General features: G+C 31.7%; 1 protein-coding gene across 4 annotated transcripts; it reads right to left on the reverse strand.

The window, feature by feature from the left end:
* Positions 1-1,734: 1,734 nt before the first annotated feature.
* On the reverse strand, positions 1,735-8,225 carry LOC114185091 (TMV resistance protein N-like). Of its 4 annotated transcripts, none has more exons than XM_028072596.1 (6): positions 7,551-8,225; positions 6,099-7,200; positions 3,747-4,019; positions 3,440-3,617; positions 2,736-3,340; positions 1,735-2,425 (listed from the first exon to the last, which is right to left on the reverse strand). In XM_028072596.1, exons 1-6 carry the CDS (start codon positions 8,222-8,224, stop codon positions 1,817-1,819), a joined length of 3,441 nt encoding a protein of 1,146 aa, XP_027928397.1. In that variant the 5' UTR covers position 8,225; the 3' UTR covers positions 1,735-1,816. The 4 variants fall into 4 exon arrangements, with proteins under 4 accessions (XP_027928397.1, XP_027928398.1, XP_027928396.1 ...); XM_028072597.1 differs by having other exon boundaries at positions 1,735-2,237; positions 2,364-2,425; positions 2,736-3,617; XM_028072598.1 differs by having other exon boundaries at positions 1,883-2,237; positions 2,364-2,425; positions 2,839-3,617.
* Between the last annotated feature and the right edge of the window lie 3,568 nt (positions 8,226-11,793).

The following is an 11,793-nucleotide window of genomic DNA, read 5'->3' on the forward strand; positions in this document are numbered from 1 at the left end:
GCCTAGCGGTACGTGTCCCCCGCTAAGCGATTTGGTTGCTGTAAGTCCTGGTCATTGGACTTCTTAGGCATGAACTACGAGGCTTCTAGTGATACTTTAAAGGTGGGATTGCTGGGTTCCTTGAGTTGTGGCTCAGAACGTATCCCTTGAGTTGTGGCTCGGGATAGGGGTTAAGCACGTGGTATTCCTTGAGTTGTGGCTCAGACTAGCATCCCTTGAGTTGTGGCTTGGGATGGCGGATGAACACGAGGAACCCTTGAGTTGTGGCTCGGGTTGGAGAGTGTTGCCGGTGTGAGTGTGCTGGTTGTGGCCAGTACAGACGGGTCCAGATAGATTGTCCTCCTCAGTAGTTGGCTGACGAGTTTGGTAGTCTTGGGACGATGTGAACTATGTTCGTATTTGGGAACTCTACCTGGCGTTATGGTGTATGATCCGTAACATGGTTTCCCGCACGTGCTCTATCGATTGTGGCCGATAGATATGACAACAAGTCATCTTGAAGTATTCACTAGAAGATGTAGAACACGAATGACCTGATTGGGGACAGGTGGCATGAATTAAAAGTTGGAAAAATGTGGGATGTTTAGGTTATTCATAGTAATGTATGTATATGTATATATATATATCTGTAAAATTATATATGTTTTATCTGTTAAGCTCACCCTATCTGCGTGTGTTTGGCGATGATCGTGTACGCGGTAGACGGAAGCATATGTTGTTGATGCAGGTGGCTCAGGTGATACTTAGCAGCGGAGAGGGGATAGACTGGGGAAAACTAGTGTTTATTTTCATTTGACTTTTGAAATACGATGTAAACCCTTATGGGATTTTTATGAAACATGTGTTTAGTGATTATGGACTTGAACTCTTGATGGTTAATTAATAAATTTTGAATTTTCCCGTGTTTTGGAAAAATGAGGTATTATTAACTGTCGCGTATCTTAAATTATTGCTTTTATTTATTTATAAATTCGTAATATCCTGACGGGATGTTACAGTAGCTAGTAGCTAGTAACTTGAACTAGTAGCTAGTAGTTAGAAGCTATTAACTTGTTCTAGCTAGTAGCGGCCAGTAACTAGTAGCTTGAGCAATGAGCTAGTAGCTAGCAACTTTAGCTACTAGGTAGTAACTATTAGCTAGTAGCTAGTAACTAGAAGCTACTAGTTAGTGGCTAATTGTTTGAGCTAATAACTAGTAGTTTAAGTTAGGAGCTAATAGTTAGTAGTTTGAACTAATAGCTAGTAGCTTGAGCTAGTTGCTAGTGGTTAATAGTTAGTATTTTATGTTAGTAGCTATATTTAGAGCTGGCAGCTAGAGCTAGTAGCTAATAACTTGAACTAGTAGATAGTAGGTAGTTAGAACTAGTAACTTGAGCTAGTAACTTGAGCTAGTAACTAGTAGATAATATACTTAACACATGTAATATGGTTTTTCAACATAAAATTGGTTATTTTATTATAATAATCAGAGCAATTAAATACAAATAAGTATAATATCAAATGACATAAATTTTAAACTGGGAAGGCATCTAAAATTAGTAATGTTTCACGAAAGACGTATACACATCAATTGAAAAAAAAATTAAACAAAAAAGATTATGATAATTTAACAAGTAATTTTATGTTTCAAAAGATTTACAAGACAAATTTTAAACGAAGTCATAGTTATGCTTACATTTCTCTTAGCTTGAAAAGGTTTCATCTTAAATATTGAATCAATATTTTTAATAATAATTTATGAATGAAAATATTTAATCAATAATTGTTAACAGAAAACAATGTTTGTAAGCCTCTGGTGTGTTTGCTAGGGTATTTATCAAAGTCCTGCATATGACAAATTGTTTTCTTTTGCCTTTGCATCAATATTCTCAACTTCGTCTTCATTTGTGACCAACCAATTGTAAGGAAGCTGGAATTTGGGACCAGAGTTGGTGCTGCTTTTTTCTACAAAATCAAACTTCACATGGCGAGGTTCTTCAAGCATCAATTCAGAATAAATTACATCTTCCCGGAATATACTCCTCATCCCCCATGCGTTTATCTTAACACTTGGATGCGCTTTAAATGAGATATGTGATCCTGTTTTCACAAAGTGACAGTGTTCTCGAGAGATGTAAATAATCCAAAGATGCTTTGAACTATCCACCACTTTGTCCCGCTCCAAATTCAGTGGCATGTCGAAGTATTCTTCTGTGTCTTCACTTTCAAAAGATAGATAAAACGGATGTGAAGAAGACCTAGCAACCACAGGACCATTGTTTCGTTCAAATATAACACAGAAAACAAAGCCAATCCAATTGTCATCCACATTAAATTCCACTATCCTTATAACCGAATCCCTTTCAAATCTATGTTTTAACCACCTTGGAAATTCCAAACCCCAAGGAACAACAATGTCAAAGCCACACCGAAAAGAACATGGATTCTGCAACAAAAGAAAAATAAAAGCACAAAAATTTAATCACAGTCAATATAACAATAGGAAGGTTTTAGTAAAAGTGATTTTTACATTTAATCTCTAAAGGCACTCCTAAATCTGAATGAAAGATCAGGTAATATTTCAGGGTAAGTTAAGTTCTATAAGGGTATACGACTCATGATACTCAATTATAACAACAAACAGGTTTAAGTAAAAGTGAATTTGACATTTAATGTCTAAAGACACCTAAGTCTGAATGAAAGATTAGGAAATATTTCATCCAAAGATAGAGAAAGGGGATATGTAGAGTGCGAACCTTAGCTAGTCTTACAAGCCATGCAAGTTCTAGGTCTTTGAATCGGGCCTTCGGATAGAAATAATTGGTTATCATGGTACAATCGAAAAGATATAGGCCTGACCTGTGATCACGAGATCCAGATACCGTTTTGAAGTACCTTCCAGTTGATGAAGTACTTATTTTTGAAAGGTTAGGCAAATATTGAAGCGTATGGCAATGGGACACGTTTAAATACGCTAGACTCTTAAGCCTGCTAATGGAAGGTGGTATAGCAACAAAATTGTTTCCCTGCAGATTCAGTCTTTCTAAACACAACAAGTCTCCAATAGCATTAGGTACTTCAAGTAGATTGCAGAAGCCTATGTCCAAAAGAATTAAAGAGGTCATGGATAAAGAAATGAAAAACCGTAAGGACAAATCAGTAAGTTGAAAACAGCCAGAGAAATCTAGAGTCTGAAGAGATTTCATGATATTATTGTTGCTAGGTATACTAGCAAGGCTTGTGCAGTCTCTCAAGCTCAAGAATGTAAGCTTTGCAAGGACTCCAATAGATTCATGAACCGAGGATAAACTTGTACATCCATCGAAGTCAAGGTACTCAAGAATTGTTGTCCCTGTAAAATCTGGCGTGTTTTCAAGTTTAGTGCAACCAGAGAAATGTAGAACTCTCAAAGAACTTAGATTAAATCCGTTGCCTAATTTGAAGCTGATTAGATTAGTACAATTTCTTAAACTCAAGAAAGCAAGCTGTTGAAGAAGCCCAATTGAAGGGTGCACAAACGATAAATCTGTGCATCCTGAAAGATCCAGACGCTCAAGATTTGGGACCCCAGTAAAATCAGGAGTCTCCGTAAGATATTTTGAGTTACTCAAATCCATTCTTTTCAGACATGGGAAATCCTGTGGTGAATTAAAACAACCAGATATTAGCATCTCCTTTTAAAACATATATTTTCATTATGTCACTTATAACAACCACAAAATTAACATCTCTTTTTAAAAAAAATTAATAAGAAGACATTAAAATACCTTGCGGCCTTCCCATAAGCAGTTGATGCTACTATTAGGCATGTTCAATTCCACAAGGCCAGAGGCTGCAAAACTTGATGGCAAAGAAGCAAAAGGATAATCATGCCACAAGAAATATCGCAGCTTCTGAGAAAGAAAATTAAGGCTTCCGGAAAACCTTTTATGATATAATATGAGTAATTTAAGGTTCTTCATTTTTGACAATCCGTCGATGCTACATTCTGAAATAGCTTCCTTTTCATTTAGAACTATGGCTTTAACATCATTTGTTCCCTGAAAAACATGGAATAAACATGTGTAAAAGCAATCAATCACCTCAATAACACAGTATTATTTTGTTCCAAATATGAGATCTTTAATAATATCAATGTCGTAGAAAAATTATAAGATGGGATAAAATATCTTGATGTAATTAATCAATTGTTTTATATCATGATATGATACATTCTTTCATATTTGGTTATACTGAGAGTTAGGTTAGAAATGTATAGGATAATTATTCTCTCTTTTAATCCTTTTCTCATTTCATTTCACTTTTATCTTTGTAACCTTTCATAATCATCTTCAATTTTATCTTTTAATACACATTATTACCACTTATAATTGCTTCTCCTACAAAGATTATTGAACAAACTATGTAATAAATTATCTCAAATCTAAATTACATTTTTTAGATTTCTAGTAAACTTTAATTTTAATTGGATGGGATATAAATATGATAATTTATTAGATTTTGAAAATTCAAAATCAAGATTAGTCCAAGTCTATTCAAGTATTAAAATGTTAGTTTGGGTCAAACTCAAGTAAGGTAGCATTATTCAAATTTGGGCCGAATCAATCTGAACTAGAGTTAAGGCAAATTAACCTGAACCCACGTCGAGTAGGCTTGAGCCTAGCTCAATCCGAATCTAGGTGAACCCACATTCACTCGACTCAAGATGAGTCCATGTTTAGTTAGGTCCAAAACTGTCGATCCACGTTTAGTCAAGTGGGCTCAAGCCTAAGTCGGTCCTAGTTCGATCAAGATGAAATCAGGCCTAGCCAAATCAAGAAAAGAACAAGTTTAATCGGTATCAAGTCAGGTCAGACCTAGGCAGAACACAGTTGACCCAAACCTAGGTCAACACGAGTTAGCTTGGGCACAAGTCAGCCTAGGAAAAGGTATAACCAAGGTGGATCGAGCAGTCGAGTTAAGCCAACTCAGGCACATGTTAATTCAAGACGACTCAGACCCGTGTTGGCCTGAGATGAGTCGGGCCTAGGTCAAGTCCCCCTGGTCATAAGTTGAGTTGAGACGACACAAGTAGGTCAAGTTTAGTCACCTCACACAAAGATTGAGTCAAGTTGTATGAGTCTAAGTCAAGTTGAGTTTCCTAAGCCTCGACGGAGCTGAGATGCCTTGGCCTGGGTCAAGCCCAGTCGTCTAGACTTGGGTTGAGTCAAAATGCCTAGGTCTTGGTCGAGCTTATTTGCCCAAACTTAGGTTGAGCCAAGTTGGCATGGGTCAAGTTGAATTGAGACTGGGTAGAAGAATGTTCAAAGCTCAGTTGAGCTGAATCATACAGAATCCTAATTGAGCCGATGTACTCAAAATGAGTTGAGTCGCCTCGATCTATATAAAAATGCTAATGAAAAAAAAAATGTGAAGATTAGTACAGTGGAATATTGACTAAAGGTCCTAGACTATACGAAGTAGTGGATCAACTAATAGTTTAAGGGCATCTAATGGTACAAGATCGTCTGTCTTAATCGAATTGTCTGACTTCTTCATGCCTCTGTCTTTGGAACTTCAGAAGGTATCAAATTGTCTACCTTACATTAGTTATAGCTTCCTCATTTGACATCAGAGTTCACTTGGACTCACGTTTTGAGTGCACATGTGAAGCATTGTTCACTTATCTTCCAATTGTTTTCACATATTTTACAAAATTTAGTTACACAATTATTTTTCTATATAAAATAGTTACAGAGGATTTTTGTCAATTGTGAGTTATTTTCTTAAAAAAATAACACAACTAATATTTAACTGCAGAAGTGAAATTTGGTTTAGTGAATTCCAACACTAGCTTTTTCCTCGAACCATTAGATTTCAATCTTTCTCGTCCATGAATTTTTTTTTTTTCTCAAATCACAAAGAGAAAATATAATTATTGCATGGAAAGAAATGAATGACATTTAATTTTAGAAGTCATAAAAATAGAACATTTAGAAGTTATAAAAAAAGCTTAAATGACACACTAAAATGATGGAAGTAAGTACTATTAATATTCCTCCCTAATACCTAAATATGTTGCATGTTGAAAAATAGAACATTATTCAATATTCACTAACTTGGAAAATATAATTTGTTACCGTTTGGGTCGTCAACACATGAAAGAAATCTTCATAAAGCCATATTCTACTCCATGATTCTGGTTCTTCTGGACATTGGTTGCGAACAATCTTCTTCCCCAATTCTTGCAACATATCATGCATATGAATTTGTTGATCCCTAATTGTTATGAGAGATTTCTCAATCATTCTTTGAATTCCAATATGAGGGTGTAATCCACAACACTCCAGAATTCGCTTAACATAATCCTCCCTCTCTTCTTTAAAGAAACAAGCAATGTGTAAAAATATTTCTTTTTCCGTATAGTGTAGCCCATCAAAACTTATTTGAAGTACATCCATGATTTTATTATCTGGATTGTTCTCAAATCTATCCAAAGTATCTCTCCATTCACTAGAATCTCTTCTACACAAGAAAGACCCTATCACTCTAACTGCTAATGGAAGACATTGGGCATATTTGAGTACCTCAGGAATCAACTCCACACAGCTACTACTGTTTTGCTCTTCACTTTCGAACGCTTTTGTATAAAACAATTCACGAGCATCTTTATCATTCATTAATGAAACCTCGTGTATTACATGAGCTCCATAAACTTTTAGGATATGCTCATCCCTACTGATTATAACCATTCTACTTCCTCTGAAAAGCAATTTAGAATTTATTGCCAGTTCCTGCAATTGCTCTAATTCATCAACATTGTCAAGAACTATTAGAACCTTTATCTTATGTAGCCGATTTCTTACAATCCCTGATATTTCAATAGGACTGTATGTATCTAGACATTTTTCATCCAAAGTTTGATGAATAATTTGCTTTTGAACAGCAGTATGGCCACCATCCCTATAAAGTTTGCTCACATCCTCAATGAAACAAGAAGCATCAAACCTATGAGACATTTTGTCATATAGCACAACTGCATGAGTCGTCTTTCCTATTCCACCCATTCCCCAAATCCCTAAAACTTGAACATCATCACTTTTTGAACTTAACCTTAATTTATCTTCTAATGCTTGTACGCGTGGTTGTATCCCAATAAGATCATCAACAAACCCAGAGAATTTATGACCCAGTGTTTCTATTACCGCTTGAACAATTTTTTCAATTTCCCGAAATTCTGGCCTGGAGATGAACAGAATTATATATTAACAGAGTAAAAAACTTTAATAAATGATATATTTATTTTATTTAAACGAGTGTTTCCTATATTAGCTGAATTTAGAAAAAGAAAAAAGTAACATTATTTATTCCATTATCAATAGTGTTTTACTTTCAATCTTTAATCAATTTCTATATATATTATGATGTAAAAATGAAAGATAAAATTAAAGCGGTATAAAAAATTTATTGACATACTTTAACTTCCCTTTTAACCTAAAGAAAAGAAATATATTTTCCAAAAGAAAAAAAGGAAAAACTCATTTCAAAGTCTAAAATATAAGCAAAGAAAGAACCTTAATTATAACACATACTTGTATCTGACATCCCAACCAGTTGAGTTGGCCAAATCCGTCATAGCTTTCTCCCATCGAAGGACCTTGTTTGGCTCATTTCTTAATTTCAATCTGTGTACAAGGAAATCAATCTTATACGCCCCCCTCTGATGTCTAACGATAGATGGATCAACATCATAGAAAACAGGGAAAACAGTTTGGTTAGATTGCTGTTTGCAATCAGCTATAGTGGCCATTTCGTCCAAACACCACGAGGAGGAAGGATAATCTTTGGAGAAGACGATGATAGAAATTCGAGAACCTCTGATTGCTTGTAGAAGCTGTGATGAAATGGATTCTCCTTTGCGGAGCTTGTGGTCGTCTTTAAAGACAAAAATACCCTTCCGGAGAAGATGAGAGTAGAGATGATCAACGAAAGAGTTGCGGGTGTCAGAACCTCTGAAACTGATGAACACATCGTACCTGTAGTCTTGGTTTTGGATGGTGCCCGAGGAATGATCGGAAGAAGAAGCAGATTCTGATGAGATAACATTGGAAGAGGATGATGGAAGACCCAACCCGCCCCAAAACCTTCTAAACCCTAATTTGTCTGTCATCATCATCATCATGGTAGTGGTGTTGATTAGGTACACTCTGCACATTCTCTGTAGAAATGTCCATGAACAATTTAATATGTGCATAGAAATGTCCATGTATTCTCACGAAGGAACCACTTAAGAAAATATACATCATCAACTATTTAATATTTGGAAAATAATTTTTTTATAACTAAATTTTCACAATTTTCACTTATAATTTTATAATTTTATATGTCATTTTTAAGTATTTTTTTTGCTTTTTTTTCATTTTTAATATTCAAAAATTATTTAAAAAATTACATCTTATTATAAAAAAAAATTGTCAAAATTTAATAGTCAAAATATCATTCTCCTCCTTAATATTTTTCACGTATATATATTTATAGTAAACGAAACTTCATTACTCATTTCTTATAAGGTTTTTATAAATAATTATATTTTAAATTATATGTTGTGGGAAACTCAAACAACTGTTAGCTTTAATTGATGTCTTCTGAGTAAATGCGATAAAAAAGAAAAGAAATAAACAGCTATCAAAAATAATATAACTGTTCTTATTTTATTGAAACTGGGAAAATGTGTTTGTGATATTAGATGCAGCACTTGATAATTTATTTTAAAAAAAAATTAATCATTAAAAATTTAATTTGTATATTTATAAAGAGAAAAGAAAATTGAAAAGCTAAATAACAAAGGTAACATGCGTACAATAATTTGTTAGATATCAAATTATTATTATCCATAGAAATATTATATAAATATGTCGGTAAAGTATCATTGGAAAAATATATATTGTCCTAACAAAGTGACGTTCCGAGGAAATTTGTATTTATGAGTCTTTTGATCATATTTTTTAAAAAGAGTCGGTTAAATTTATTTTAGAAAAATTAGATTATGTTATTTTAGAAGATAATATTAAAGATGAAGTCGTTATTTTTAAATTAATTTTTTTTTTAAAAAGCAATATTATTAGGATAGAATTTAGATTTAAGAGTGAAGTCCTCAACTTAAATAAGAACTTTACTTTTAGTTTTTTTATTTTTTTTTACGGTGCAGTTTTTATTTTTTGCGAAATTTTAACTTTTCAGTTTCTTTTAAATTTGTATTATTTATATAAAATTTTTTTACAAAATTTTGTTATCAGGAAAGATTATATTTATTTTTTTTGTAAAAAAAATAGTGAAATTATCATCTACAAAACGACTTCTTTGTTCATGAAAAAAAAATCACACTCTACCTTAACAATATTGTTTTTTCAAAAAAAGAAAAAAAGAGAAACTAGTTAGGAGAAGACGACTTAACCTTCGATGCGTCCTCTCCGTAACATCTTAATCTCATTTTCCAAAAAATAAATCAACAAACCGTTTTTACAAAAACATGATAAAAAGACCCACAAATACAAATTTCCGGATGTTTGGACATGATATCTTCCCACACAACGAATTTTCTATTAGAAGTAACGACAAAATTAAGGAATAATTATGATGCCATGCGTTATTCGTCCTGAATCATGACCCTTGACCAAGTCTTTCAATAATTTTATTTTATTAATAAATATAATACTCGTTCACATAAAATAATAAATATAATTGTATTCCTATAATTTGGCTTTTCGAGTGTTGCTGTAGTTTTTTTTTCTTCTTCTTCAAAATAGTTTCAAACATTTTGTTTTTAATCCGGTTATAAGTATACTTTAGAAAATGTTAGTTCATTACATCATAAGAATACCAATATAATGTCAATGAAAAAATTGTTATCATATCATTCTATTAGCATAATAATATACCCAAACGTTAATTTTACGATGACAGTACCAAACATGGTTATATAAATAATAAATTTACATCATTATTGGAGGATTAATTTATATATATATGATTTGATTTTCCTATAACGCTAAAATCACTGACAAAGGACAACTAACCACAGTAATTTGAATGTATAGAAGAATTCAAATTCTTATATTTTGTAAGAGTTAAAGGACAACTAAATCTTACAATAATTTTCCTAATTATATTATACATCTTTAACATCGTTAGACTTGATTAAAACGTTTACTAAAAAAAATCAAATTAAATAAATAATATAATGGAATATATATGTTATGATGTCATTTTTTGATAATACATTATGAATTCAACAACTATTTTGAAAGAAAAAAAAAGTTATAAAGACAAAAGCGAAAAACACTAAATTAAAAAAAAAAACTAAATCACATTAGTTATTTTTTCTATTTATTTATAATTTATGTCACGCACACTCTTTCATTATTTTTATGCATATTTTTTCTTATACGCACACGCCCTATATCATCTTTCTATCTAAAACGGTATTTCTTTAATAAATAATAAATGGTTAAAATATCTTTTTGTCTCAATTTTTGTCAAGTTTTGTCAAATAAGTCATAATTTTATATTTGTGTTTAAATAGGTCCCAATTTTTGTCAATTTTATTCAATTGGGTCCTTTCTTGCTAACATTATTTAAATCATTAACGGTCATAAACAGTGATAGTCACGTGTCACTTCGTGATTTTTTTTTATTTTAATTTTTTTAATTCTTTTTTAAATGTTCACATGTCAACCCAATAGCGTGTCACGTGTCAAAGTCAATATTCTATATTCAATTTAATCCCTATATTTGTTATTTTTGTTCAATTTAGTGCCAATTTTTGTTAACATGAACCAATTTGGTCCTTCTCCAAATTGAAACCAAATTTAATTTTTATATTAAAATTCATAATTTTTATTAAATATTTTTATATAATATATTAAAATCAAATCATTATAAATTTGATATAAAAATTAAATTTGGTCACATCTTCGATAGGGACAAAATTGATCAATTTTAAACAAAATTGGGACGGACTAAATTGAATAAAAATAACAAATATAAGGATCAAATTGAATATAGAACATTGACTTTGACACGTGGTAGGCTATTGGGTTGACACATGGACTTTTAAAAAAATTCAAAAAAATCAAAAAAAAATCAAAAAAACCACTGACACTTGGCAGTCACTATTCATGGTCGTTAATGATTTAAACGCTGTTAGCAAAAAAGGACCCTATTGAACAAAATTGACGAAAATTGAGACCTATTTGAATACAAAACCAAAATTATGACTTATTTAACAAAATTTAACGAAAATTAAGACCGAAAAGGTAATTTAACCATAATAAAATATACAAAAACATATATATTTTTTCTTTAAATAAAATTAATGAAAAAAAGAGTTAAAAAAATATATTGTTAGACACTAATCATAGTAAAGTTTCAAAATAAAATTGTCAAAAATAATAGTAACTTCTTTATTATAGTGTCAAATATAATCAAAACTCAAATAAAATAGAAATGGATGAAATATGTTTTTGATCTGTCAACTTTTAGTAAAAATTGTAACTAGTCCATCTTTGAAACTTTAGTTCAATTTAGTCATCACCTTTAGAACTGTGTGGATTTAGTCCATTTAACTAAATTTTGTTAAGTTTATGTAACGTTTCAAACGGATCTTATGATAGTATTTGATTTGTTTACACAATTTAACACATTTTTACTTCAACGTTATCTGATAAATGATCATAAAATGCATCTGAAACGTTAAATAAATTCAACAAAATTTGATTAAAAAGACTAAATTCATGCAATTCTAAATATGATGACTAAATTTGGTTAAAGTTAAAA

The sequence above is a fragment of the Vigna unguiculata genome, chromosome 5 (assembly GCF_004118075.2).
Source record: "Vigna unguiculata cultivar IT97K-499-35 chromosome 5, ASM411807v1, whole genome shotgun sequence".
Classification (NCBI taxonomy): domain Eukaryota; kingdom Viridiplantae; phylum Streptophyta; class Magnoliopsida; order Fabales; family Fabaceae; genus Vigna; species Vigna unguiculata.